Source organism: Danio rerio, chromosome 17, assembly GCF_049306965.1.
Source record: "Danio rerio strain Tuebingen ecotype United States chromosome 17, GRCz12tu, whole genome shotgun sequence".
Taxonomy (NCBI): domain Eukaryota; kingdom Metazoa; phylum Chordata; class Actinopteri; order Cypriniformes; family Danionidae; genus Danio; species Danio rerio.
In genome coordinates, this window is record NC_133192.1 from 17052501 (window position 1) to 17079783 (window position 27283).

The window sequence follows — 27283 nt, forward strand, 5'->3', positions numbered from 1 at the left end:
TATCTATCTATCTATCTATCTATCTATCTATCTATCTATCTATCTGTCTGTCTGTCTGTCTGTCTGTCTGTCTGTCTGTCTGTCTGTCTGTCTGTCTGTCTGTCTGTCTGTCTGTCTGTCTGTCTGTCTGTCTGTCTGTCTGTCTGTCTGTCTGTCTGTCTGTCTGTTTGTCTGTCCGTCTGTCTGTCCGTCCGTCCGTCCGTCCGTCCGTCCGTCTGTCCGTCCGCCCGCTCTATCTGTCTGTCTGTCTGTCTGTCTGTCTGTCTGTCTGTCTGTCTGTCTGTCCGTCCGCCCGCTCTATCTATCTATCTATCTATCTATCTATCTATCTATCTATCTATCTATCTATCTATCTATCTATCTATCTATCTATCTATCTATCTATCTATCTATCTATCTATCTATCTATCTATCTATCTATCTATCTATCTATCTGTAGTTCTATTATTTTATCAATCTTTTTATTGTTCTATGTATAGTTCTCTTTTTCTGTACTGTTGATCGTTCTGCTGTTCTATCGTTCTGTCTGTTCAATAATTTTATCTATCAATATCAATATGTTTATCTTTTTATAGTTCTGTGTATTCCCAGCAGACACACATGTAGACGTATATAGACATAATAAGACGTTTATATTAGGTCAGATTTAGGTCGCCAGGACAAAGTTATTTTGATGTCCAATAACGACATCAAATACATTGATATTTTGTTGATTTTAGGTTGTGTTGGAAAGTGACCACAATTTTACAACATTTTAAACCTACGTCATATTGACATCAAATACTGACATTTATTTGTCAGGTATGGCTACCAAAATCCAACGTCTAGATATCATACTGGTAACGTCTACACCACATTAAGCTGTAACATCATTAGACATTGATATTTGGTTGTTTTTAGGTTGCGCTGAAAAGTAACCAAAATGCAATGTCTTTCCAACATTTTGTCCACTAAATGTCAGGCTGACATCAACCCGATTTTCATCTCCAATCATAGTGCAACGTCCCTCTATGTTGAAGTCCTGTGCCTGCTGGGTTGTTATATACTTCTATTATTCTTTTTTTATAACTATTTTTTAGTGGTTTTTAACCTTTAATGGATAGAATAGTGCAGAGAATTGAAAGCAATTAGTTGGGAGCAGAGAGAGGGGAAGGGTTGGCAAAGGACCACGAGCCGGAAATCAAACTCGCGTCGCCGTGAACACCATGGTGCTATAAGTCAGTGCACTTAACTACTAGGCTATTGGCGCAGACATATTTCTATTCTACTTATCTAACTATTGTTCTGTCATATATTTTTCTATCTGTAGTCCTATTGTCTATTAATCATTCTTCTGTTTTGTCATTCTGTCTGTTGTTCTATCTGTTCTGTAGTTCTGTCACTATCTTTCTGTCTGTTGTTCTGCCTGTAATTCTATAATTCTCATTTTATCTATTGTTTTAGCTATTGTTCTATCATTATGTGTGTTGGTCTTTTTAAAATTCTACTGTCTTATTTATGATTCTTAAAACTTTCCATCATTCTTTCAATTTGTTTGTTGTTCAATTTACTGTTATATGTTTCTGTTTATAATCTGTAGTTTAAAAGATCTATCTATATCTTTCATTCTGTCAGTGCGTCTATAGTTTGTTTATAGATCTGTCTATGGTTATGTTGCTCCGTCTATCATTCTATCAGTAGATTTTAAGCAAAAATCTATCATTGAAAAGTCCTCAGAAAACCCATAAATGTCTTCCTGTGTAGGATGATTATGTGGAGGCGTTGAGTAGGCTTCACCTTACAGTGACCAGGGCCTACAAGGTCAATCCGGACATCAACTTTGAGGTGTTCATTCACAAGGTGGATGGCCTGTCAGATGACCACAAGATTGAGAAGCAGAGGGACATTCACAAAAGAGCCAATGATGATCTAGCCGATGCTGGTTTAGAAAGAATACACTTGAGGTTTGTGTCAGAACAGCTCAGATGTGTGGTGGTGATTTATGCAAAAATTACTTTTATAAGATGTTTAAACGCATTTGTGTGGCAACAGTATGTGTTTATAGCCAGCCTCTAATGGTAAAAATAATTAATTCTATTAATTATAATAAATAAAAACAGTCTGCGGAAACAAAACAACACAATTCGAGTTTTCACACTGTACCTGCTGAAGTTAATGTCAGCAACTAATAGGCATAGTACATGTGGCGTTTTAGGATGCCCTAGGGCTGGGCGATTTTATCATTCTAACACCTGACGATCCCCTTTGAGTTCCCATCATTCCCCCACATTTGCCATAGAAACATACAAACAACATAGCAGTGAGCTGAAAAGAACTGAGAAAATTTTCGTTCTGTGATATGGCAAAGAACATATAAACACAAACAAACCTGCCAAAAAATTGCATAATTCATGGCTCTCAGTCACACATTCACTGTCAGACACGCATTTGAACCTGCGCGCCACACCTTGTATTTCTCATGATTAGAATTAATGGATTAGACAATTAATGGAGAAGAAGCCCATATGAAAGGAACTGTTACGGGTCTAATGTTGGAATCCAACATTGCTGTATTTAATACTGTAAATATCAACGCTTACAAAACTCGCTCAGTGCGCCAGACTAATCTACCAGATGCAGCGACCCCACGCAAATCAAATCAATAAAATGCAACCCACTAGCCTAATGTGAGTACTTTATATAATCTGATACAACGATAAATACAAATGATTAAACCTCAGAAAGCATGTTCATTGAAAATAAATAAATAAATTAATTAATAAATAAATAAATAAATAAATAGATGATTAAATAAATGAATGAATGAATGAATGAATGAATGAATGAATGAATGAATGAATGAATCTTGAAAAAGGTTCCTACTTTAACGATCATTTTGATTTACGTTCTCTGTAGTTTACTTTCACTGTAATGGTATAAAATGGTTTAATTTGAATTATTTTTGAGGTCTAGATCTTTATATGACAGCTTTTTTTTCTTTAGCTTTTTATAATTTTGTTATAATAAAAAAAAATTATAATCATAATTTTTTAAGTTTATATAGATTTTATAAAGTAATAACCTTCAACTCCAAGCATTTTTTGTGGGGGTGGGGAATCTATTTAAATATTAAATCGCTTTTTTTTTCAATTCATTTTTTTGCTCTAGAATGCACAATGAACACCGCAGTCTCCAAATACTGTCTTCTTCTGAGCCACTTATTTTGACATTTTCAGTTTTTTAAAAAGATAAAGTTAGTCCTGTTTTGAATCTGCCACTATGCTGACACATAGGCATTTGTAGCTTCACCCTCTTTTAAAAAGATTTTTTTTGTTTAAATCATCAAAGCGTCTCAATTTGGATCAAAGTCTAAAAGAGGCAGTTTCAAAGAGATAAAATTATTTGTGCGGTATTTTGAGCTGAAACTTCACACACAGCATCTAGGGAACTCAGAAACCTATTTTACATCTTGTAAAAGGGTCATTTAAGGTGCCTTTTATAACTTGTTCAAATGTTGCATTTGTGATGAGGAATGTGTTATTTCTTTCAGCTTCTACTTGACGAGCATCTATGATCATTCAATCTTTGAGGCCTTCAGTAAAGTTGTGCAGAAGCTCATCCCTCAACTTCCCACCCTTGAGAATCTGCTCAACATTTTCATATCTGTGAGTATATTCATATTTGTTAGTTCTCTGTTATGCCCACCAGGGGCAGATTGGGACACAGTTTCATGCAGGGAAATCCCACACCCAGCTATACTTTAATTAATGGCTGGCGGAGTGTTTGGCAAATGCCAGAAAAAATTGAGTGTGTCTCTTCACAGTATGGCAACCATTTCTTACTGTAATTATTCTGTGTTTGCTAAAGTAGATGTTATGAAGGCCTTGTTTTGGGCTTTGATATGGTGGTAGTGAAAACAGAGATCTGTGTTGTTCCTTAGGCTGGAGCTGTTCAAAATATTTAAAGCTTCATTGGTATCCTCTGTACGCTTTGGCTTCTTCTCAATTTGCCTAATATCTTTAGCCTTTCCCCTTTACCTGGATCATCAGCCTCAGCTGCATCAAGTTTATACTTAACCAGACTAAACAGGTGGTTAGTAATAGGCAGGGCCATTTTTTGCTATTTCTGTGCAGAATATTTTTTAAAAACCTGCAGATTTATGCGGAATGCATAAATATATCGTAACTAAAAACGTAAAATTCATTCATTCATTTTCTTTTCAGCTTAGTCCCTTTTATTAATCTGGGGTCGCCACAGCAAAATGAACCGACGACTTATCCAGCATATGTTTTACGCAGCGGATGTCCTTCCAGCTGCAACCATCTCTGAGAAACACACGTGCACTCTCATTCACACACATACACTAAGGACAATTTTAGCTTACCCAATTTACCTGTACCACATGTCTTTGGACTTGTGGGGGAAAACGGAGCACCCGGAGGAAACCCACACCAACATGGGGAGAACATGCAAGCTTCACACAGAAATGCCAACTGATGCAGCCAAGCTTCTTGCTGTAAGGCGACAGCACTACCTACTGCACTACCGTGTTGCCTAAACTTAATATGTCAAATAAAAAATAATTTATAAAAATGAACTTTTTTACAACGCAAATCCTATTAGATCCATTTATTTTGTAAACAAAGCAAGTCTCTCATATAATACATATAAGATATCTAATGACAGAAATTATTACTTTACAAACTGTATAAACAAATGTAAATAAATAATATGAACATGTTTTATATTAGTCAGTAATATTGCTAAAATTTATTTAAAAACTAAAAAAATAAAAATGTACACTCATTTACAAGCAACTAAATACATATACACTAAAAATCTGCGGATTTGCACGCGCACAGATTTCATGTGGGCCTAGTAATGGGTTTTAATGCACTAGCAATAATCAACAATAAAGAGCAAGAAATAACAGGGAAAGAGGTACGAACCGTGACTTGTTTGAGTTGCCAAATCATAGTGGAAAAACAGTGAACCAGAGCTATTCCTTTATCCAATTTCCAAATCCAAAATCTTTAAATATAAAATAGGGCAACACGATGGCGCAGTGTGTTGCATAATCGCCTCACAGCAAGAAGGTCGCTGGTTTTAGCTCCAGCTGGGCCAGTTGGCATTTCTGTGTGGAGTTTGCTTGTTCTCCCCGTCTTCGCGTGGGTTTCCTTTGGGGGCTCTGGTTTCCCCAACAAGTCCAAAGACATGCTCTATAGGTGAATTGGGTTGGCTAAATTGTCTGTAGTGTATGTGTTTGAATGAGTGTGTGGATGTTTCCCAGTGATAGGTTGCAGCTGGAAGGGCATCCATTGCGTAAAACATATAGTGGAAAAGTTGGCGGTTCATTTCGCTGTGGCGACCCCAAATTAATAAAGGGACTAAGCCGAAAATGAATTTATGAATGAATGAATGAATAAATATAAAATAATCCCAGTCCAGCAGTTGGGGGTTTAGTGCCTTGCTCAAGATAATCACCACCGTGATCACTGTGGTATTGAGGTGGATATTTATTTATTCTTCCCATGCACCAATCCCTGCTGGTTCCAGGACTCGAACTTTTGGATCTCAAGTCCAACTCTTTAACCATGAAGGCCATGGCTGATCCCTAAAAAACTATCATTAGTCATTGTGGTTTGTTTGCAGTATTCAGAGGTACAGAAGTCAAATAATCAAATGTAAAGTACTGACTGTATAGTCCTCATTATATAAAAAAAAAATCAATAAAATGAATGTATTCAATTTATAAAAATGCTTTAAATTCTCTTGAAATGCTCTGTTAGAGGCCTCAAAACATGCTATTTTCACAAATGAAAAAATTGACTACATTATATTTAAACTCTTTTATATTTAACTGTTGCGTATGTGCACATTGCAATATCCATGCTGAAACGATATGTGGACTGTTATGATGCATTTAGCGGTCTTCATAATCTTTAAATCCTTAAAAGTTTACTTTTTTTATTTAGAAAATTTTATTTATGGATGTAATATATCATCTTTGCCTCAAATTACAAAATAAAAATGAATTACCGCTTGTATGAGGCATTTGACATGCAGAATGTATTGGCAGGACAGTAAATTTGATGTTGTTTTTTCTTCTGGCTGCCGTTATCAGTCTCACACTGTTTTTATTCTTTTCCTTAAAGTCTTGGTAACACAATCATGGAGTATTTCTGTTATTATTTCAACAAAAGGGATTGTAAAAAATATTTGTTGTAAGCTCTCATTCACTTAACTCTTAGTTTACCCAACTATGATGACTTCCGCTGCTGAGAAACGTGAAAACATGAAAAGGGTCTATTGTGCTGCCCTAAAGAGTAATAGTTGCACAAAAGTTTTACTATCATGCAAGAACAAATCAAATGAAATTTATAATGTGTTTGTATATTTTTTAATGGTCATTTTCATGTATACATGTACATTCAGAAAGCATAATTTGCAACCTGTAAGCATCATATCCTGTTGCTTTAAGCCATTAGCATGGGTGCATTAGCACTGGTCTGTGATTTGCTGCTTACAGTGAAGTATAATGGAAATAATGTTCTTACAGACGTGATGATGTCAAAACACATTATTATTTATTATGATCCCTCTCAGACTTAATGGAATTTCATGGTGCTCCTGCATGGTTTATTTTAATGTTGATCATGAAAGCAATTACGTTTATCAGTGGTAAATATGTGAGTGTTTGTATTGGCCAGCTGGTGGCAGCAGAGTGTAAATTGATGTAGATAAAAGACTATACATGTATGGAAATAATTGATTGATTTTGCATTATGGAGATTGAAGTCTTTTAACCATCTGCCATTCTATGCATTGTGATATTAGTCTTTGTTTTATGCTTTATTCTATGTCTGATTTGATTGATTCTTGCTCTTGATCTGTCCCTGTGGTGTAAATATACAAATGTGATTGAAAAATCAGGGGCGATTTAACAAATTTTGGTTTATGGATGTTAAAACGTTGGTATCTTTTGAATCAACATTTATAAAAACATATGTATGAACATAAGAAATGAATGATTTAATTATTAAAGATGCCTTACATTTGATTGTAAGTGACAGCAGACAGACCTATAATGCTAGGAATATTTTTTTGTTTTTTTTAATTATTTTACTGAGTTTTATTCAAATATTAATTGTTAAATATAATATAATAAAAATATAATATAATATAATTTAATATAATATAATATAATATAATATAATATAATATAATATAATATAATATAATATAATATAAGTAGTGGGAAGTACGAGCTGGAAGGTCATCCGCTGCCTAAAACATATGCTGCATAAGTTGGTGGTTCATTCCGCTGTGGAGACCCCAGATTAATAAAGGGAAGCCGAAAAGAAAATGAATAAATGAATAATATAATAGTATAGTATAATATAACGGAGTATAATATAATATGATATAATGTATTATAATATAATTTGTTTTTACTGTATATTTGTCGCAATTTGTTTAACTTTAGAGAGCCAAAGAAATAAAAAATGTTGGTTTAGGATTTTTGAAATTATTCTAGTCTATTATACTGTGTGAATTAAATAAAATTATAAAATAATTTAAAATTTTATAAAATAAAAGTTATAAAAATATTTTATATTATTATATAATTTAAACTATTATGTTTTTTTTAATTATATACTTTTGCATCTTTTTATAAAATATAAAACTAAAGAACCTTATTTTAATTTGTTATTTTAATGTATAATATTATTTCATAATACTGTTATTATAATATTGTACAATTTAAAATAAGAGAATATAACATGATGTAGTATAATATTATATAATGTTTCTTTATTATTGAATAAATATGCTAGTCTATTATATTGTGTGATATAAAATCATAAAAAAAAGAAAATATATATATAGTTATAAAATACTATTTAGTATTATTAAAAAACATTTTTATAAAATTTAAATAAACAGAGTTTTAAACAGTTATTTTATGGTGTAAAATTTATGACAATACTTTTATTAGAATAGAATAGAATAGAATAGAATAGAATAGAATAGAATAGAATAGAATAGAATAGAAAGGGGCGTCATGGTGGAGCAATGGGTAGCATGATTACCTCACTGCAAGAAGGTTGCAGGTTCCAGCCCAGGCTGGGTCAGTTTGGCATTTCTGTGTGTAGTTTGCATGTTCTCCTTGCGTTCACGTGGGTTTCCTCCGGGTGCTCCGATTTCCCCCACAGTCCAATGACATGCAGTAAAGTTGAACTGGGTAGGCTACATTGTCCGTAGTGTATGAGTGTGTGTGTGAGGGCATCCGCTGCGTAAAAACGTGCTGGATAAGTTGGTGGTTCATTTCGCTGTGGCGACCCCAGATTATTAAAGGGACTAAGCATGAATATGAATAATATAATATAATATAATATAATATAATATAATATAATATAATATAATATAATATAATATAATTGTATTTTACTGTATATATTTGTTGCAATTTTTTCAGCCTTGGAAAGCCACTGGGAAAAAAAATTTCTAAAGCCTTTTATATTGTCTATATTTCATTTTATCATATAATTTAAACTATTCTGCAATTTTTTTTTCATTTATTTAAAGTATTTTACTTCAATTTAAAACATTTTTACTGTGTTGTTTTACTAACTTAAAAAGTCGCATTTTACCTCAGGAAAAGAGGCTTTTCAACAGCTTTCATAGAATTAGATGCATTTTCTGACAACAGCACTTGCAAAGCAGTTGATTATTTGGTTGCATAATTCATTTCCACTTCAAAGAGTTCTTAGATATGATGTCCCATTCCGCTGCCGTTCTTCTTAACAATAAAAAGCTGACCCTTAACCCTGTCCTGTGCTCTCATTGCAGAACTCAGGGATTGAAAAGGCTTTTCTCTTTGATGTGGTCAGTAAGATTTACATAGCCACTGACAGCAGCCCAGTGGACATGCAGACCTATGAGTTGTGCTGCGATATGATCGACGTGGTTATCGACATCTCGTGCATCTATGGGTGAGTGACGACCAACTGTTCAATGCCATAAAGTTTCCACCACACTCACATAACGCATTAGGGGTGTGAAATGTATTGATACTCAAGTGAAAAACATTATGAGTAGAATATCAAAAGTTACGCAATTAAAAGTACAAATATCTGGCTGAGTGTATATTGGAGAGAAAGGAAAAAGTACCCATTTAAGTTGTAGTTAATTATTACAAAAGTAGAATTAGCCTAGCAGCAATAAAAACAAGAGTGGAAATTCTTGTTTCATCATCCTCTAATAATGCAAAGGAAAGTAAATAGCATAAAGTCATTTGTCAGACTGAAAAAAAAAACGTTCGATTATGGGGAATAAAAGATGTTTTACACCTCATTAAAACAGCAATAAAAAGCAATCAAATATTTATTATTACAACTGGATTTTATCTTTTTAATTCGTCCACAATATTACAATTATCTGGATTTATTGGGTATTGATTTTGAGTGAATTTTTGTTTATATTTATTTCATTGTATGAGCATCTAATAATATTTATTTCCAATTTCAAAATAAACATTTTGTCATTTAAAGACATTTTATTATTATAAAATGACAATTGAAAAAATAAAATATATAATACATATTAATATTAGTGCTAGTCAAAAGATTGGCATAATTTGCACCTAAATCAAGAGCTTGTATTTAAATAATATATGTGTACTGTGCATATTTCTTTTCTTATGTTTTACAGTATATATATATATATATATATATATATATATATATATATATATATATATATATATATATATATATATATATATATATATATATATATATATATGCATATGCTACAAGTGTGATGTTGCATTTATACAACAGTTCGATTGCATAATTGTCTAAATAAAATGAGAATCAAACACGGGTAGTGTCAAAAACCCTTTTGTATGAGGAACTACTTTCTATTGCCATTTATTTACATCTGAAACTGACGTCAGAACAGCAGAAACAGTTGCTTAAAAACAGGTAACTTTAAAGCTAGTGTTTGAATTATTCCCTTGACTAATGTCTAAAGTGATGACAAAACTGGTAATTTTGCTCACATTTTAAAGTTGAACGGCATGAAATGCCATCAGTCTACAGAGATTTTCCAGTATTTCTCAGTTATAATGGGGAGACAATAATAATGAACCCCACAATACACAATAATTACCCCCTAAAAAGCCAAAGCAAAGCAAACACTGACAGATTACATGGTATACATGCAACATACAAAAGAGAGAGATCAACCTAGAATGTCACTTACCTGTTTTGATCTGATCAGCTGTAGTTTGAAATACAAAAAGAAGCTGTATTTATCAAACTGTATTGAGTCTATTGATCTGCTGTCACTCTATGTGGACGGAGTAATACACAAGAGTGAAGATGCTGTAAAAGTGCTGATATTACAGAATATCAGCCAATCAGACTCGAGAACCAGACAGAATATATATATATATTTGAGAAGGTCTTTATTTTTATTTATAAAATGTGTCAGTACTTTTCTTTTGCATTTTTTTATTTTATCTATGTTTTATTTATATATACACAGTTTTTATACACAGTGTGTAAATACAAACTTTTCTTTTGGATGTGTTTAATCGTGATAAATTATTTGACAGCACTAAATAATACATAAGAATATTTGTAATTTGCTGTGATTTGAAAATCAGAGTTATTACACTAAACATTTTTTTCTGAAGTTAAAACATTGCCCAAAAATAATTATAACTTTTTTTATTTTATGCAAAAAAAAAAAAACGTATTTAAGTTTGTTTTTTGCATGTTTGATTGTCCGTTTACCATAGTTGATATGTGCAAGATATATCACAAAAAATTGTAAAAATTGTAAGGAGTAAAAATATATATTTTTCTTAAATATGTAAGTATAAGTACAAGTACTCTGTTTGAATTATAATTGAGTACAAATCCCCCAAAATAAATTTAAGTACAGTAATCAATCAAGTAGTAATCAAATAGACATGAATCATTGCACAATATCCAATATACACAATGAAACACAACATTGCACATGCGACAACCTTGCTCCCCTATAACCATTGTTGGCTGTGATTTAATCTTGTGTGGATTAGCAATGTATAACTGGAGGATATGTAAACACAGGCTGTAAACATTGGAAGGGCAGAGAGTGGCACCTCCAGCGCCATTGACCCTATTTGTCCTGTAATTTGACGGGACACTACGGTCTGGGTAGGTAGAGGAACGCAGGCTTGACCCGGGGCCATGCAGCTGTCGGATCTCAGTGGCCTGTAAGAACAGATGGGCCACCTCAGCACTCGCAGACGAATAGCAGAGCTGGCAGGACAGTTAGCCCTGTGATAGCCATAAGCCCTATTCAGACGGCACTGGTTGTACAGATACAGATTTCTGCATCACAATCGTACAGTACTTTTGTTTTTTTTTAATCCCATCCAAATGTCCCATCTGAATCTGCCATCTCTGTTTCACACTCAACCTCTGTAAGAGTAAATTACCTGTGTTTTTTTCTGGAAATACGACGGCCCTCTGAGAAATCTAATCCTGTCTGAATGCAAATATTTATGATTACTGAAATGTGTGTTGGTCAATGTTAACTTGTGTCTCGCTAGGCCAACTGTATACAAGTTTATACTTTCTGCACACCAATAATAGATGTACATGTAGATGTGTTTGGTAGCCTGTGACGAGATAAAAAATAACTATTAAATAAGACAAGCCAAGTGTAAATAGTGTAAGAGTATATTTACCCAGTTCTGTAAACCATGTTTTATGTATGAGTACACCCTATTTTGAAACAGGGTATCTGCGAGGTCTTAAAATGTCTTAAATTTCAAAAACTAAATTTTAGGCCTTAAAAAGTCTTACATTTACTGAAACATTGTCCTTTAGGTCTTAAATCATTTTAAACGGGTCTTAATTTTTAATTTTTGTTTATGTAAAGCTACCCAATCGATCCAACATACATCCAGTCACTAACAATACATACTTTTAGCAAAACTATATTCATAACTAATATTATAGCAGTCTATTGTGCATGCGTGTAGTTTTTAAAGATCGTTTTTAGGTTGTGTTGCAAAAAAGGTATGTATAAAACTAGGGTCTGCTTGTTTTGACACATTTTTTAAAATATGTAGCTAAGAAATAACCAAATAAAAATAGTTTTTGATGGGGTAAGTACATTTTTTTTTTACTGGGCCTTTAAAAATATCTTTAAAGTTTAGCCCTATATATACAGCTGAAATTTCATTCTTCATGGTATTGAAAATGTCTTAAAAATCTTACATTTGACTTGCAGAAATCCTGTTGAAAATGAATATATATTTTTTGCCATTTTAATTTCATGTTTACAGATCACTAAATAATTCAGGATGTATTCCTTTGTTTCAAAGTGTTTAAAAGTAGAAGTACTTAAATATACATTTGATCACATAATTGTGTTCACTGGTTCTTTTTAAGTTACCTTAATTAGCTAAAATGTATGTTTATGTTGTACAGCACAAAAACACAAGAACGACGTATAGACTCGTTGGAAGTACATTTAGTTACATTTCAGGTTTCCCAAGTTAGTCCAGAGTCCCTGCTTATGGACCTTTCCCGAACCCATCCCCCTTCTATCTCTAACTTTGTTTCCTGTCTAAAAGTGTACTAAAATAATAAAGGCAAAAGCACACAAAATAATATCTTAAAAAATGTATGATCTTCTTTAAACGTCACTTATAAAACTGACACTCCTATAGGCTAATAAGACTTCTAACCAAGTGGCAACCTCCTGCTCTCCCTCGTGAAGCAAATACGGAAGTAACTGAAACTGCAATTAAGTGAAATTCCGCTAGCCCTGGCTCCTAAAGCAGATTGCTGTTAAAATGGCCAAGTTTAAAGCAGAAAAAAGGTGTTTACAGCCTGGTACAAAGAACAATTTTGAATTATATAGCTAATATTACCCTTTATGATAACTGTGAGGGGGTGGATGTTTTTTTATAACTCATCCATTTAATTTATGTTAAGTTATATTAAGTCTGCATAATTAAGAGCATGGCCACTTGAGTGACAGCTAGGTCTCGCTGGTTCCAGCATTCCAGCTGATTAGCTGCTGAACTCGGCATATACGTCGTATTTTTGTTTTTATATTGTTTTATGTGGCTTTACACAGTCAGTTGCTTTTTGGAATTATTTCTTTCAATTATCAGATGATATGGCATGCTGTGAGCACTTAATTGTGCTCACAAACCGTTAAAGTTGCCTCTATTTCCCAGGTGAGTGAAATTATATACTTATATACAATCTCTTTAAATGAATTTGTTTTATTTAAGATCGTTTATGATTTATACTTTTCTTTAGAGCTGTAATGAACTCCAGAATCTGACAGATGTATTAGCTGTAGGCTCTAGAACTGTCATCTGAAACACTGTCATTCAGTTTTATGCCTGGATTTCATAAATAGCTTTGTATTCACTAACACAGACTTTATTTAAAAGTGTTTGGAAGTCATTTGCGTTTTCCTCCTGTAGAAAAACATCATATCAATGTTTAGTGGCTCAGTGTATTACAACAGTGTTTTTAAAAGTCTCAACACTTTATTGATATAGTGTACAACCAAGCACATGTGGTCAGAATACAAACGAGTCGCAGGTAATGAACTATTAAGCGTTTCTCCCAAAGAAAAGCCCATCTAAGCAAAATGCAAGCAGGCGTTTGTAGCTCCACTGACGCGCCACCTCTTTGCCCTTGTTTGGTATCCCCCGGTCAATGCGATGACGTGCGACCGAAATGGCGATGGTTGGCCACGGCTACTTATATCTTCTTTTTCTTCAGAGACCTGAGGGTGACGGCACAGATACTACGTCCATATCTTTTACAGTCTATGCTTTTAACTCAAATGTTTGGAAAATTAGTCCCATCCGAATGGGGCTCATCTGTAAATGAATGGTATGGTGCTGCCATTTTGCTCTTTCTTTCTGTCACTCACGGAGCTTCAATAGAGCTTTTTAAAGGTGGTCGCTCAAAAAATTTATAAATTTGAATAATCGAATACTTGAATACTGATTATTTATTTTTTGCATTATTATTTACTTTTATCCATAAAATTTTAATTATAGCCTTAGGGCATCGATTTCACATGTTTATTTATTTATTTTTTGAGAGCAATGACAAGCACCTTAAGAGCATCTCATGCTCTCAACGTGGGGCGAGGCAGTGGCGCAGTAGGTAGTGCTCTCGCCTCACAGCAAGAAGGTCGCTGGTTCGAACCTCGGCTCAGTTGGCGTTTCTGTGTGGAGTTTGCATGTTCTCCCTGCCTTCGTGTGGGTTTCCTCCGGGTGCTCCGGTTTCCCCCACAGTCCAAAGACATGCGGTACAAGTAAATTGGGTAGGCTAAAATTGTCCGTAGTGTATGAGTGTGTGTGTGAATGTGTGTGTGAATGCTTCCCAGAGATGGGTTGCGGCTGGAAGGGCATCCACTGCGTAAAAACTTGCTGGATAAGTTGGCGGTTCATTCCGCTGTGGCGACCCTGGATTAATAAAGGGACTAAGCTGACAAGAAAATGAATGAAGAAAATGAATAAAAGTCCAAAATGTTCAGGTGCTGTCAGTTTGAATGAGCCAATTCATTGTCTAACCACATGAAACCACAGAAGATGATAATTTAAATGTGAATTCTTTACAAATGCATTACGGTTCTGTAGTGCTCCTGTAGACAAAAACAAAACCGAATGTATACAAAAGGAATAAATTGGGCTACATTTAAGCAATTTTCAAGATTTGCTTGATTAAAGTACCACATGACCTATTATAAAAAACTGTTTGATAAGTATACTTATTTTCTTATCAGAGTAAACTATTTTTAACATTTACTTAAGTATTATTTACTTTACAAGATTGCTATTCTTTAACAAAGTTATTTGAATTTTAGACCAAACACTTAACGTTGACTATGTGTCGCCTGGATGTACAAGTACACTGTGATATACAGTATTTTGCTAAAATTTCAGAAGAAAGTATAGCATGCCTATAGTCTGGCCTCTATATCACCTTTTTGTGCTTTTATCATGTTTTATGCTTGAGGAATAAGATTATTTCAGACATTTCGGTGTAAATGAGAAACTTTTGGAAAACACATGACAGTTTTTTTAAACAAAACTCCATTTTCAACTGCATCCGGAATGATGGAGATGTTGCCTAAATCTCAAGATGGTCATGTTTAGTTTGACCCATTTTGGCATGCCTGCTTGTGCACTAATTTAAAGTATTTGTATTTGTACATTAGACGAGCTGGGGAATTAATTTCCGCAAGTCTTGTTTGTTGCTCATTGAAATTAATAAGTCATTTATTTGTTTCCTATTCATCATGCTCACATTGATCCGTGTTCTTGGTATCAGGAAGCTTCAAATTACACGCTTTATTATGCCATCTCAATTTATTCATCATCTTTTCCGTGCCTCCTTTTTTGTGCAAAAATATTTATATATTTGTAATATCCATGCATAATAGCATCAATTTGTTTGGTTATAAAAGCGGAGGGATTATGACAGGGCATCTGCTCATTTTGATAATTATGATATGAATCAACATCTGTTCCACAGTGCAAAATTTCAAGATTTTTTTTTTCATCTGGATGCAGTCTGTTCTTAAGCTGAACTGGGAAAGTGTCTTCCTGATGGAACAGTAATACATGGCACTCTGCTTTCTCACGGAAAGCCGTGCTTCAGGGACACATTCATTATGTGCGTTTACAATACAAACTGAAGGACAACTGCAACAACAAAAACACATGGTTGTGATTTTGGTTTTCTTTTTCATGTAGGTTGTCTGGAGATGAAGGAGGAACCCCATATGATAAAGAATCAATGGCCATAATCCACTTAAACAACACAACGGTCATGTACCTAAAAGAGGTCACGAAATTTCTTGCCCTAGTGTGTTTCCTAAGGGAAGAGAGTTTTGAGAAAAAAGGTGAGCTTGCTGGACTTATTTTTATTTGTTTGGCTTGAATATTGCATGTTCCATTTACAGGATACTGTGGCTTTTTTGTCAGATTGAGATGTAGTAACATAAGCTACTTTGAGTGTCAGTAATACAGAGATTTAGAAGTTAGAAGTCAGAAGACGCTTTTAAAAATATTTTATTTATTATTTTATGTACTACTGTTGGAAAGTTAAAGGATTGCAAATGCTTTTTTATTAAAATTTGTTTTGAGCCAGAATGCATGCAACTTAAAGTAAAATAAAGTAAAAGCTATTACACTATAGTGATGGGAAGTTTGGATCATTTTACTGGCTTGAACCTTTGAGTCTCGTTCATTGAGATGAACAAATCCTTTCTCGAGTCATTTCATTCAATTCGCTCAATTTGCCAAAATAACATTAAAATGTTACCGGATGCGTCCAAACTAGACCCCATTTACTGGGGCTCGTGCCCCAGTAAAAATCGCCAGTGCCCTAGTAAATGCTTTGAGATACGATTTACTTTATATGCAAGTGTATTCATTAAGAGGGATAATCCCCGAATAAAGTCGTTATTCTCTATGTGCAACCAAACCAACGCTGATGAAAGCAATTTAGTTAAATCAAAAAGCAAACTGAGCGTGTGCGCAGAAAAAAACATTCCCTGCCTTGAGTTGGGTCTAAGACAACACACAACAGATAATTCTATAAAACATTTTTTGAACTGTTCATTGAAGAAAACTTCATTGTTATAAATTAATATTCATGCTAAAGATTTCTTATCTTAAAGATTCAATTATCTTAGCTTCACTCCAGTTGTGTCTTTACATTGTTTTCCAGTTACATTTAGGATTATTTTCTGTTATTTATTTAGAATAATAGTTGTATAATAACAATATATTGAATATTTTTTCTTTTAGAAATTATATATATATATATATATATATATATATATATATATATATATATATATATATATATAATTATTATTATTAATTTTTTTTTTTTTTTTGAGGGGGTGCTGTGCCCAAGTAGAGCTTTATGTCTAGCTACGTCCCTGCATCCAAACACATCTACAACTAGCCCAATTGTTGATCACACTACAAACAAGTCATAACTACAATGCTACTATACAATGCAATGCTACTATAAAAGAGAAAATTATCCTTCATTGTTTCCCTGGTGTTTATCTACAGTATGATCAGCTCTGCCCACCTCCACTAGCATGTCTTCAAATTTGAGTCGTTCATTCACCCGACACTGAAAGTCTCCTATAAGCTTAACCAATGTGTACAGTCTGAGTGTTTATACATATAAAACACAAAGAAAATAATGCACTGGGTCATCTCCCGTGTGCATAATCATTGTGCAGAATGAATCATAGCTTGACATGACATTGCAGCCCACTATTATCAATGTAAAATGTATTCAAAAAACATCTATACATATAAAAAGTGTCACTGTTCTATTTAACAAACAGTCAGCTGCAGTTTCTGAGCTAAGCTACCATTTGCTAACTGTAACCAAACAAAACAAATATAATCATTCATTCATTTTCTTTTCGGCTTAGTCCCTATATTAATCTGGGGATGCCACAGCAGAATGAACCGCCAACTTATCAAGCATATGTTTTATGCAGCAAATGCCCTTCCAGCTGCAACCCATCACTGGAAAACATTCATAAACACTCTTTCACACACATACACTACAGACAATTTAGCTTACCCAATTCACCTACAGCGCATGTCTTTGGACTTTGGACGTTTAGGGTAAACCGGAGCACCCAGAGGAAACCCACGCTAACACCCGGAGAAACAAATATAAGTTACATACAAAGCATTATTTACTTCTTTCAGAAAACTATTGTAGGTACAGCTACATCCTTTAAATGCAATTCTGATGTGAATCCAGCTTTGTCGCCTGATCTAAAGCCTGGCAAAACATGTTTTATACACACAAGTTTTTGCTCACTTTTGTCATATTCCCTTCATATATAAAACTAAACAATTTCGCTATTGCCTTTTCTGAAGCTGGAATTTTGTGTAGTGGCACATTAGAGCCATCCAAACAGGCCATGTACAAATAAAAATAAATGTCACCAACGTTAGCCGCTTTGCTATCAGTTTACAGGTAATAGTGGAAGCCATGATTTTCTTGGATTAGTTAAGACGATTCTAAGGGCCCCCACATTTTAGGGCATAGGGCACTCATTATTATTAGGGGCCCACGCCCCCCCCTTCAGCCCCGTCCCACGCTGTTCACTTCACTTTTGTCCACCCAACATATTTATTATGTCTGTGAAGCAAGTATTCGCTGAGATTGCAGTTTTTTTGTTGACCACAAAAACTGTCGTGAAAGCACACGTCTAGTCCATGCTTCTCCTCTGAGAAACATCAGTCGATATTGATTCATGATTGTTTCTTGTACTAGTAGGCGGGGCTTTATTCGCCATGTTGACCATTACATTTTTCCCCATTCAAAACTATACAAGTGACATGTCTTGTGTATTCTATAGTCCAAACTTAAAGCACAACAATTATTCAGATGGCATCCTTAAAAGTGTTTTAACAGAACTTTATAACATATATGGCACAGCATTGATAATAAGAAATGTTTTTGAACCTAAGAATATTAAGATTCATTTCTGAAAGATCATGTGAAAGTGCAGACAATTCAGCTTTACCACCACAGCAAATAAAATACATCTAAAAAAAAAAAATCATACAGTACTGGAATGTAAGACGTTGATATTTGATTTATTATTAATAGCTTTTTAATGTTTTGTGCAATTTCTGTTTGTAACCAATACTAAGTTATGCCTTTTTACAGATAGTATGGATGAAAGCCACTTTCTTATAAGTTGTTTGCAATGTTTTATCTGATCTCACTCTTTAATCTTGAAGTGCACTAGCTGCAGTTTCACAAGAACAAGCTAAAAAGAAAACCAGCATGCAGCATCATGTTTATTAACAATTCCCACTTGCAATCCTCATGACGCACATATAGATTCAATAGGGACAACAATAAAGACCTAAAAATCAGCTTTTGCTGTAAGCTGTTTTTAGCGATTACAGCTTCAGTAATTTGGTCTTGAATCAGTCAAAAAAAAGAACCTGCTGGTGTGAGCTGCACTCACATGAGAGAATGGGATAATTAGAGGAATCCTTGGGAGGCTAATGAAGATTGAAATATTCATGCTGAGAATTACTAAGGGGGTTAGAGAGAGTATCAAGAGCAATCATGTTCGTCAGTGGGGAAAACAAGGCATCTTGCATTGGCGTAGGATCTTGGATGACATAACTTACATGATCTGTTCCATTCAGTAATATACCACACACTGTACAAACTACTGGGTTCCACACACTAATTTTGTCCTAAGAGAACATGAAGAAATTAAGTTACTGTAACTTATTAGTTTTTACAAATTTAAGTGGATTGAACATAAAACACTAAAGTTGTACCAAAATACCCTCAAGAATTGTGTTGTTTCAGCTCATTGTAAATAAGTAGTCTGAACAATCAGCAAACATCCTTATTTACTGTAAATGCATGCATTTTTCTTAAAGTGCCTACCTTGTGATGATTTAAAGATTGCTAATTTTGTTTTGAATGTATCCTAGGTTCACATTCATCCAAGGTCTTTAATCTTCTTAAAATATACAATGCATCATCAGCTGATTTCTTTCAGTGTCTGAAACATCTGGTTCAAAGATCCAGTCACTCTAAAACTCCGCATTTCTGAGAGTCTACTCTACTCTGCTCTGATTGGTCAGATGGCCCAGCCTTTTCTGATTGATACCACTTACAATGGGTGGCAGAAACTTAACGCTCAATATTATATCTAAATTTCAGCTCTTCCTCAGTGCTTGTTAACAGTGATATGAACAGGAATGCTGTTGCTGGTTTTATCATATCAATTTAAGAGAAAAGAAAGCATGCAGACATGCACAGATCTCCAACACATCTTTTCCAGTTTTTTTCAAGTGAATTTAATCATATTAAATGAATAACAGTAATATAAAACATAAATTTGTATGACATACTGCCTTATATGTGGCTGGCACTCTTTTGAATGAGGATTCCTTTAAGGTGCCATATACTGCTTTGGTTTAATATGATAGATTGTTCTCTGATATGGCTTAGATATGTATTTTCTCATAAAATACATAGAATCAGAAGGTGAGTCACGTAACAGTCTGCTTTGTGTTCTGATTGTACTTTTGTCCACCGGGGTTTTACACTCATGGAATATACATGAGAAGGAAATTACAATGGTATCTAAGGCTCACGGTATGGCCATATCCATACACTAATCTCTCATATTCGACTATGCCCTATATATATACCCATATTTTATTTATAAGGCACCTTTAATGTCAACATCCATACTCATCACTGCTTTAAACAGTCTGTTTCAACTTGCTTATCCCTATTGTCCATGTTAAGTGAGTTTGCAGTAAACAAAGCGGTTCCTGCCATTCAAAACATGTATCTCGACTCGTTTAACATCCCATCTGATTTGAATCGTCATATATTTCAAGCGATTTTCAACAGGCTCACTGACAGTTCACGCTTTCAGAGATAAAAGTATGAGAGCTCTCAGTGGGGTGGTACATTTTAGGTGCTAATACAGTACATACCTTTAAGATACCAATATGAATATTTTGGATAGCTGGTGCCCCAGTGACAGCTTTTGTACATTTTATTTCTGAGAATGCAGAAACACTACTTTCTTTTGGGAGACAATGGCTGCATCTGAAAAATGAAAATTCAAGGTTATATTCCATAGTAGAGAAAGGCATCAAGGCATGTCCGAATCCTAATCCAGCTTCACTTTCTTTCTCCTGAGAGACCTTCATCTGATTGATTTTTGAAGGCAGCACAGATGTATCCTTCACTGCCTTTGACACGCCACAATCCTGTGCTTTCCATTCCTGACAGCTGAGCTAAACGATAAAGGTGCCATCTCAAATCTAAGCTTGGTGGTCATTTTGTGTATAAATCTGGCCAACTTTTTACACTTTTGATGCTATTTATGATGAGAAGATAGGGTTGTAGTAATTAAATTTCACATAATTATTATGAGTTAGGTAGTTATCTCTTTTCTCTATCATTAAACTGCTTTTGTGAGGTGCACAAATGTAAGAGACATATTATTGTCTCGATAACCAGCGATCGTACTCCATAAGATCGCTGGACTTCATTCACAATAACCATGGACTACAATTCTTCCATTTCTGGACTACATTTTTATACATGCACTCCGCTCACACTCACTCATGCTTCCTCATCTTGACTGATTACACTCGCACCACGTGAGGATTGTCAGAGACTGATTGCACACACTATTTAAGCAACACACTCACTCATTCACATTGGCGTGTCTTGTTATCTGCCACAGTGACATTACAACGCGGTATCCTAGCCCTGTTTTCCCGTGTACCTATCTTAGCCTTGTTTATCTAGTTCTCCTGTTTAGCCGCCTACCTTCTGACCTCTTACCTGTTAGTTCGACTACGATTCTGGACTGTCTGCATATGTCTGTTTGCACCTGTATTGACCTTTGCTCACCTGACCACTGATTAAACCAGCATTTGGATCCAAACTCAGTTGTTTGTGTCACTCCCTTACACTTACAATTATAGTACAGTAGCAACATTACAATGAAGATCAATCTTAAAGGAGCACTTAATTTTTTTGGAAACTAGACTCATTTTAAAAGTCCCTCTTAATCATTTTTGAATCCATTTAGCTGATCTCCAGCCCTGGCAGGAGCGCTTTTAGTTTTTAGCTTAGCATAGATCATTAAAGTGCTTTAGGCCAGTGTTGCCCAAACTCGATCCTGGAAGGCCGGTATCCTGCATAATTTATTTCCAACCCCAATTAAAGACACCTGAACTTGCTAATTAAGCTCTTTCTGGGTATACTAGAAACTTCCGAGCTGGTGTTGAAGGAAGTTAGAGCTAATATGGAGCACACCGGCCCTCCAGGAGTTTGGGTACCCCTGCTTTAGACCATTAGCATTTCGTTCAAAAAGGAGTTTCAATGACTTAAAGTTTGACTCTTCTTTAGGTACAATATGTATTAAGACCATCAGAAACTAAACAGGTGGTATTTTCTAGGGCAATGAGGCTAATTCTCTTATTCTGGAGTAATAAACAAGGAACTTTGCTGCCTACTTTGCTTGCAAGTAGGTATTCACATTGGATGCTACCTAGCTGGGGATTGTTTTCAGGCATTTTCAGTGTAATATCATTGCTCCATAGAATGACAGTAAAGTTCCTTGATTATTACACTGGAATTAGCTCATAATTCCTAGCCATATTAGCCTATAAAATATCAACTTTTTTTTTCAAGCTTAAAATGGAGAAATAACTGAAACTCTTTGTTCCTTTTTTGAGTGAAAGGCTAATAGTCTACTCTAATTCAAAGTTCTATTACACTGGAAGCTCATAGTTCCTAGTCATATTGGCCTAGAAAATATCAACCTTTTTTATGTCGGTCTTTAGTACAAGATGTAACTACAGAAGAGTCGAGCTTTAAATGGAGAAATTATTGAAACTCTTTGTTCATTTTTGAGTGAGATCCTAATGATCAATTCAGATTCAATGATCTATGCTAAGCTAAGATAAAAGTGTCCCCACCAGGCCATGGATCGACTGAATGTGTTTAAAAAATGGTGAATCTAAACTGTAACTCTAGGGGATTTGTAAAATCAGCCCATTTTCAAAAATGTGGAGTGTTCCTTTAAGGGACCATCTTACAATTTCTTAAATTTGAGGTCACTAGTCCTATTTGAAGTCATCCTAACAGAAGTAAAAGAGATGTTTTGAAGCATATTTAATGAGTTTCATATATTCTGAAGCGCAGGATAAAAAATGTAAATGAGATACTTTTCAGTTTTCTTTAATTATTTCTCAAAGTTCTAAAGTCACTGAAACTCTCCGACAGCAGGTTGTTCATATGAAGACCAAAGGGAAGAGTATTCAGCCATTGCATAAAAAGATGGTCTTCTTTCTAGGTTTCTAGAATATTCTAAAATAACTCCCACAAAAAATAAATGCACAGGAGATTAATACACACTCGGAAATAAAGGTACAAAATCTGTCACTGGAGTGGTATCTTTTCTAAAGGTACACTTATGTACAGTACAGGGGAAGATTAGTATGTTTAGGTGCAAACAATAACATCAAACAGCTGTGTGTATAGACTAGACTGTCACAAAATGCAGCAAAAATCATAAGCAGCAAAAATCCTACACAACGGTAATTGATTGAGGTGTTTACTAGTTTACATTCCGAGAGCATTTACAGCGATCTTACAGTCCATAATATTGTAGCGATATTAACGTACTGTAAACTTAGTAACTAAATCATTCTAAGGTATGTCTTTAAAAATTGAAGAAGTACTGCTGACGATACTAATTATCTTTGCCATGTAAATAAACATAAACAAAGTACACTGATCACACATTTACCAAATCTGTAGAGATAGGGCAATCAACACAAACTTGAGCCGCGTCTTTTGTAAAAGGAGACGAGCAGCAAATCCGGATTTTACCATTTCCAGATGCGAAAAGCTCTAGGGTAAAAAATGTTTCTTACAAATATATTTTTGTTACGTGTTAGCAGACCACTGTAATCTTCAGAGTGGTCCCCTTTATACCAGGAAAATGGAAACAAAATCCGGCACATTTATGAATGTAACGTAACACAACGTGCTGTCTCTCTTCCGTCTGAGCACTTGTGTAGGCAAAGCTATATCATGCATATTAATTAAGTTGTGCCTCATTCACAATAGAGCGCGCTGATTTTTCCGGACAAAGTCTTTCTCATGAATTAATTATGAAAACTCAAAGATGTCATGTTGTACCGGTGGGTACAGACAGCCAGTCTCCATGCTGGATTTTACACCAGGATCTCATCGCCGTGACGCAGCTTAAAATATTTTGAATTGGCTCAAAATAACACAAAAAACAAACAATTTTCACTTTTTAGTGAAACATATGTGTTCATAATAGTGTTTACGGGACATATATATGACTGTCAACGTTTCAAAAAATCTGTTTTGGTGTTTCGTGACCCTTTAAGGACCTGTCAGGAAAAAAAAAATTTCCTTTTGGGAAGGTACCGCTGCCGTGACAGATTTTGTACCTTTATTTCTCAGAGTGTATAATGTGGAGAATCAGTTCAGTACTGCAGCTTGAATTAATTACCAGGATAAGAATTCGACTGCCTTTTTTATCTCATAAAACACTGTTCTATTCATGTGGTAAAGCCAAACCTAAATCACTTCACATTTTGAATGATGACGAAATAACTTCATACAAATAAAATGTAATGTTTATAAATTATCTACTTTTGCTATCTCAACTGCACAGAATATTTCACAATACACAATGGTGATATCTGCATAATAATACGCTTTTTATAGATCTAATACTCTAATACAGTATGTAAAAAAACCAGGAAACATGCTTTATATTTCTATTCAAACAGAATGTGTGTTATAATGTGTGACTTCATATAGACTCAGTTGTCACCTGCCAAGCAGAACCGCATGTCTTAGTATCTCCATGTAGGTGTTATTAAATGATTTATTTTGTCTTTCACTGGATCAAAGCTAAATGACATCTCTTTTTATGTGTGTCACGGTCTTAATTCAAAGTGCATTTATGCAGTGATCCATTCTGGGAAAGGGACGAGCGATCCTATCCTACTGAAGGCTAATTACTCTTGTCTTTGCTCACGCAGGACTTATCGACTACAATTTTCACTGTTTCAAGAAAGCCATAGAGGAGGTGTTTGATGTGCGATTGAAAGTGCAGAGGAGCCGGAAGCTTCTGAGCCAGAGGAGGTGGAGCAGGCAGACTGTGCCAAACGGGACTCAGGTGCTTCCCCATTGAAGAGCATTGAACACAATCCAGCCTGAGATTCCAGAGGCGAAGATTCAGTCAGACTTTGCTCGTCTTCATCAGCATCGTTTACTGCTCTTCGGCAATCCAGAATGACTATACAGACTGCGTTATGCGTTAAAAATCTTCTGCTGCTTACTTACAGTAGCTGTTTATATTTTAGCTGTTTTGCGAAATACTTTTTTTTTATTTCTGATATTTTTTACTAAAAATTATTTAATTAGTTGTGATATCGTTTCCCACAAAAGATGCATTTACAGTAGGGCACAATTACTCATTGTATACGTTGCAAAATAAGTCCATTTATTTATTCTCTTAAACAAAAAAAAAAAGTTTAGTTTTTTTATTTTTTAAAATTAAAAATGTATTTCTTTTCTTTTTTTATTATTATTATTGATGGCTCTTCAGTTTGACATTTTTTTCAGCAACTTTACAGTATTAGGGCAATATATTGCTCTTCTGCAAACCAAAATGACTTAAAAAAGCATTGCTTCTCTGTTACTATTGGAAAATATTATTTAACTAGCTTATATATATATATATATAATGAAAAGATAATAGAAAATAATAATATATATCTTATCTTATATAATATACAGTGCTCAGCATATATAAGTACACCCCTCACAGATCTATCTAAGCTCTACAATATTATATTTGTGTATATACATTAGATTAGTCAGTACTGAAGCCAAATCTGGAGCTAATCTAACATAACCTATGATAACGGTCTAAAAACTAGTACACCCAAATTTATATGCTTGAAAAAATATTAGATACAAATTTTAAATAGAGAAAAAATCGAGAGAAGCAAAAAACTGAAAAATTTAGTTGACATTTTGTAGGTTGTAATTTTATTTTGCAATTTTTTGCTTGAATTTAATTGTATTATCTTTCAATTTTTTTTTTTTTTTGGTGACTAAAATATAATTTTAATAAATATATCTGTTTATTAATTCTGTTTTGTTCAGATGCACCAATATATATTACCCATATTCACTAAGAAATGGATAAAAATATTCATTTTCAAAATAGGGTGTACGCAATTATGCTGAGCACTGTATGTCTTACTAGCTGGCTATATCTAGCAAGCTAGCTATTTTAGTCAGTTTAATTACAAAAAATGTTTAAATTTTAACAATCACAATTTTTGATGTAAAGCCTTTTTCCAAGTCACATTTTACCAATGCAGGGCACAAAACCTAAATTAACTTTTATATTGATTATAAAACAAGTTCTGTATTAATCCTGCAGGTGGTTTTTGGTCTGATTTGATGTTCTGATTTTTTAAAATGTTCTTAAAGCTGTTATTTTAGTGTTAGCAACTTTAACAAGCAAGCATTTTTAGTTTTTTGTTTGTTTTGTTCATTTTTACATATATGCTTCCCAACCCAGCCTCATTTTGATTACATGCCCCTGTATACATTTCTGGCCACTGTCGACTGACTGACTGACCAACTGACCCCAAACCCTCCCCTCCCCTCCCCTTCCTTAAACCCAACCAATAGTGTTTTAAAAAGCACAGATTGACCCGGCCACCCACTTCCCTAAACCCAACCAGTGTTTTCAAAATCAATTCAGATAAAGAAAAGCCCCTACGGCAGCCTGGTTTTTACCACGTTTTCAGATATTACCACATTTTCATCCTGTTATTTACTTGTTTATTTTATTTTTTGGCTTTTGTCTACCTGCTTTCTGGAACCGTTCTTCACCACTCAAACCCCGTCATTGTGTCTGCGTCTCAAGTCCGCCGACGTACATGTCGAGCTACCGGACAAACTGGTAACAGCGGGAAAGCCTTCCATTCAGTGTTAATCGGTCAGCTGGTAAGCAAGAAAACAAACAACATCATACCAACCGTAGCATTCATTTTAAAGATGAAATGCAGCCATACGTAATTCTGGCTACATAATTGGTGATCTCCAGAAAGGAATATAGGGCTACATTTTCAGAATGAGTCTATGTTGATTCAATCAAGGGCCTAGGATCCTAATAATTAATTCAAATAATTTGTATAATAATTATTACTATTTTTTTATTTTAATATTAATATTATAGTATGACAGACTATACTAATTTTAATAAAATAAATGACACATTTTCTTCTCTATAAGTTTAAAATCTAGGAAATAAGACAAAATATCTTATCTTTATAAAAAAGAAAAAGCTGAGAATCACTGGCATAAACCATGGCCAGATTGTCTACATTTCATGCATAAACATTGTGTACTAATTTTGATGAATATTTATATATTTATTTTGTTAAATGAAAATGCTTTTATTCAAAAACCAAAAAAAGTCTCCTTCTTTGTCTTTTACTATAGAATTAATTCTCTCTCTCACATTCTTGTTGTGAAAAAGAGTCTTTACAGTATGTTCATTCCTCCCTCTTAAACACTTTTCACTTTCCGGGCTATTTGCACTTAAGTAGTATTTGCTTGCAAGGAAC

The 27283-nt window shown here is 34.3% G+C and overlaps 1 protein-coding gene across 2 annotated transcripts in view; it reads left to right on the forward strand.

The window, feature by feature from the left end:
- rragd (ras-related GTP binding D) overlaps window positions 1-26077 on the forward strand; it is a 32413-nt gene extending 6336 nt beyond the window's left edge. Inside the window, exons 3-7 of one of the 2 annotated variants that reach the window (NM_001099424.2) lie at window positions 1744-1943; window positions 3530-3644; window positions 8833-8975; window positions 15782-15930; window positions 24674-26077. In NM_001099424.2, coding sequence (NP_001092894.2) covers window positions 1744-1943; window positions 3530-3644; window positions 8833-8975; window positions 15782-15930; window positions 24674-24825 — 759 coding nt within the window. In that variant the 3' untranslated portion in view covers window positions 24826-26077. Of the gene's footprint in view, window positions 1-1743; window positions 1944-3529; window positions 3645-4202; window positions 4358-8832; window positions 8976-15781; window positions 15931-24673 lie in introns of those variants that run through there. The other variant, XM_073927447.1, reaches the window with a different exon arrangement.
- Window positions 26078-27283: the final 1206 nt, after the last annotated feature.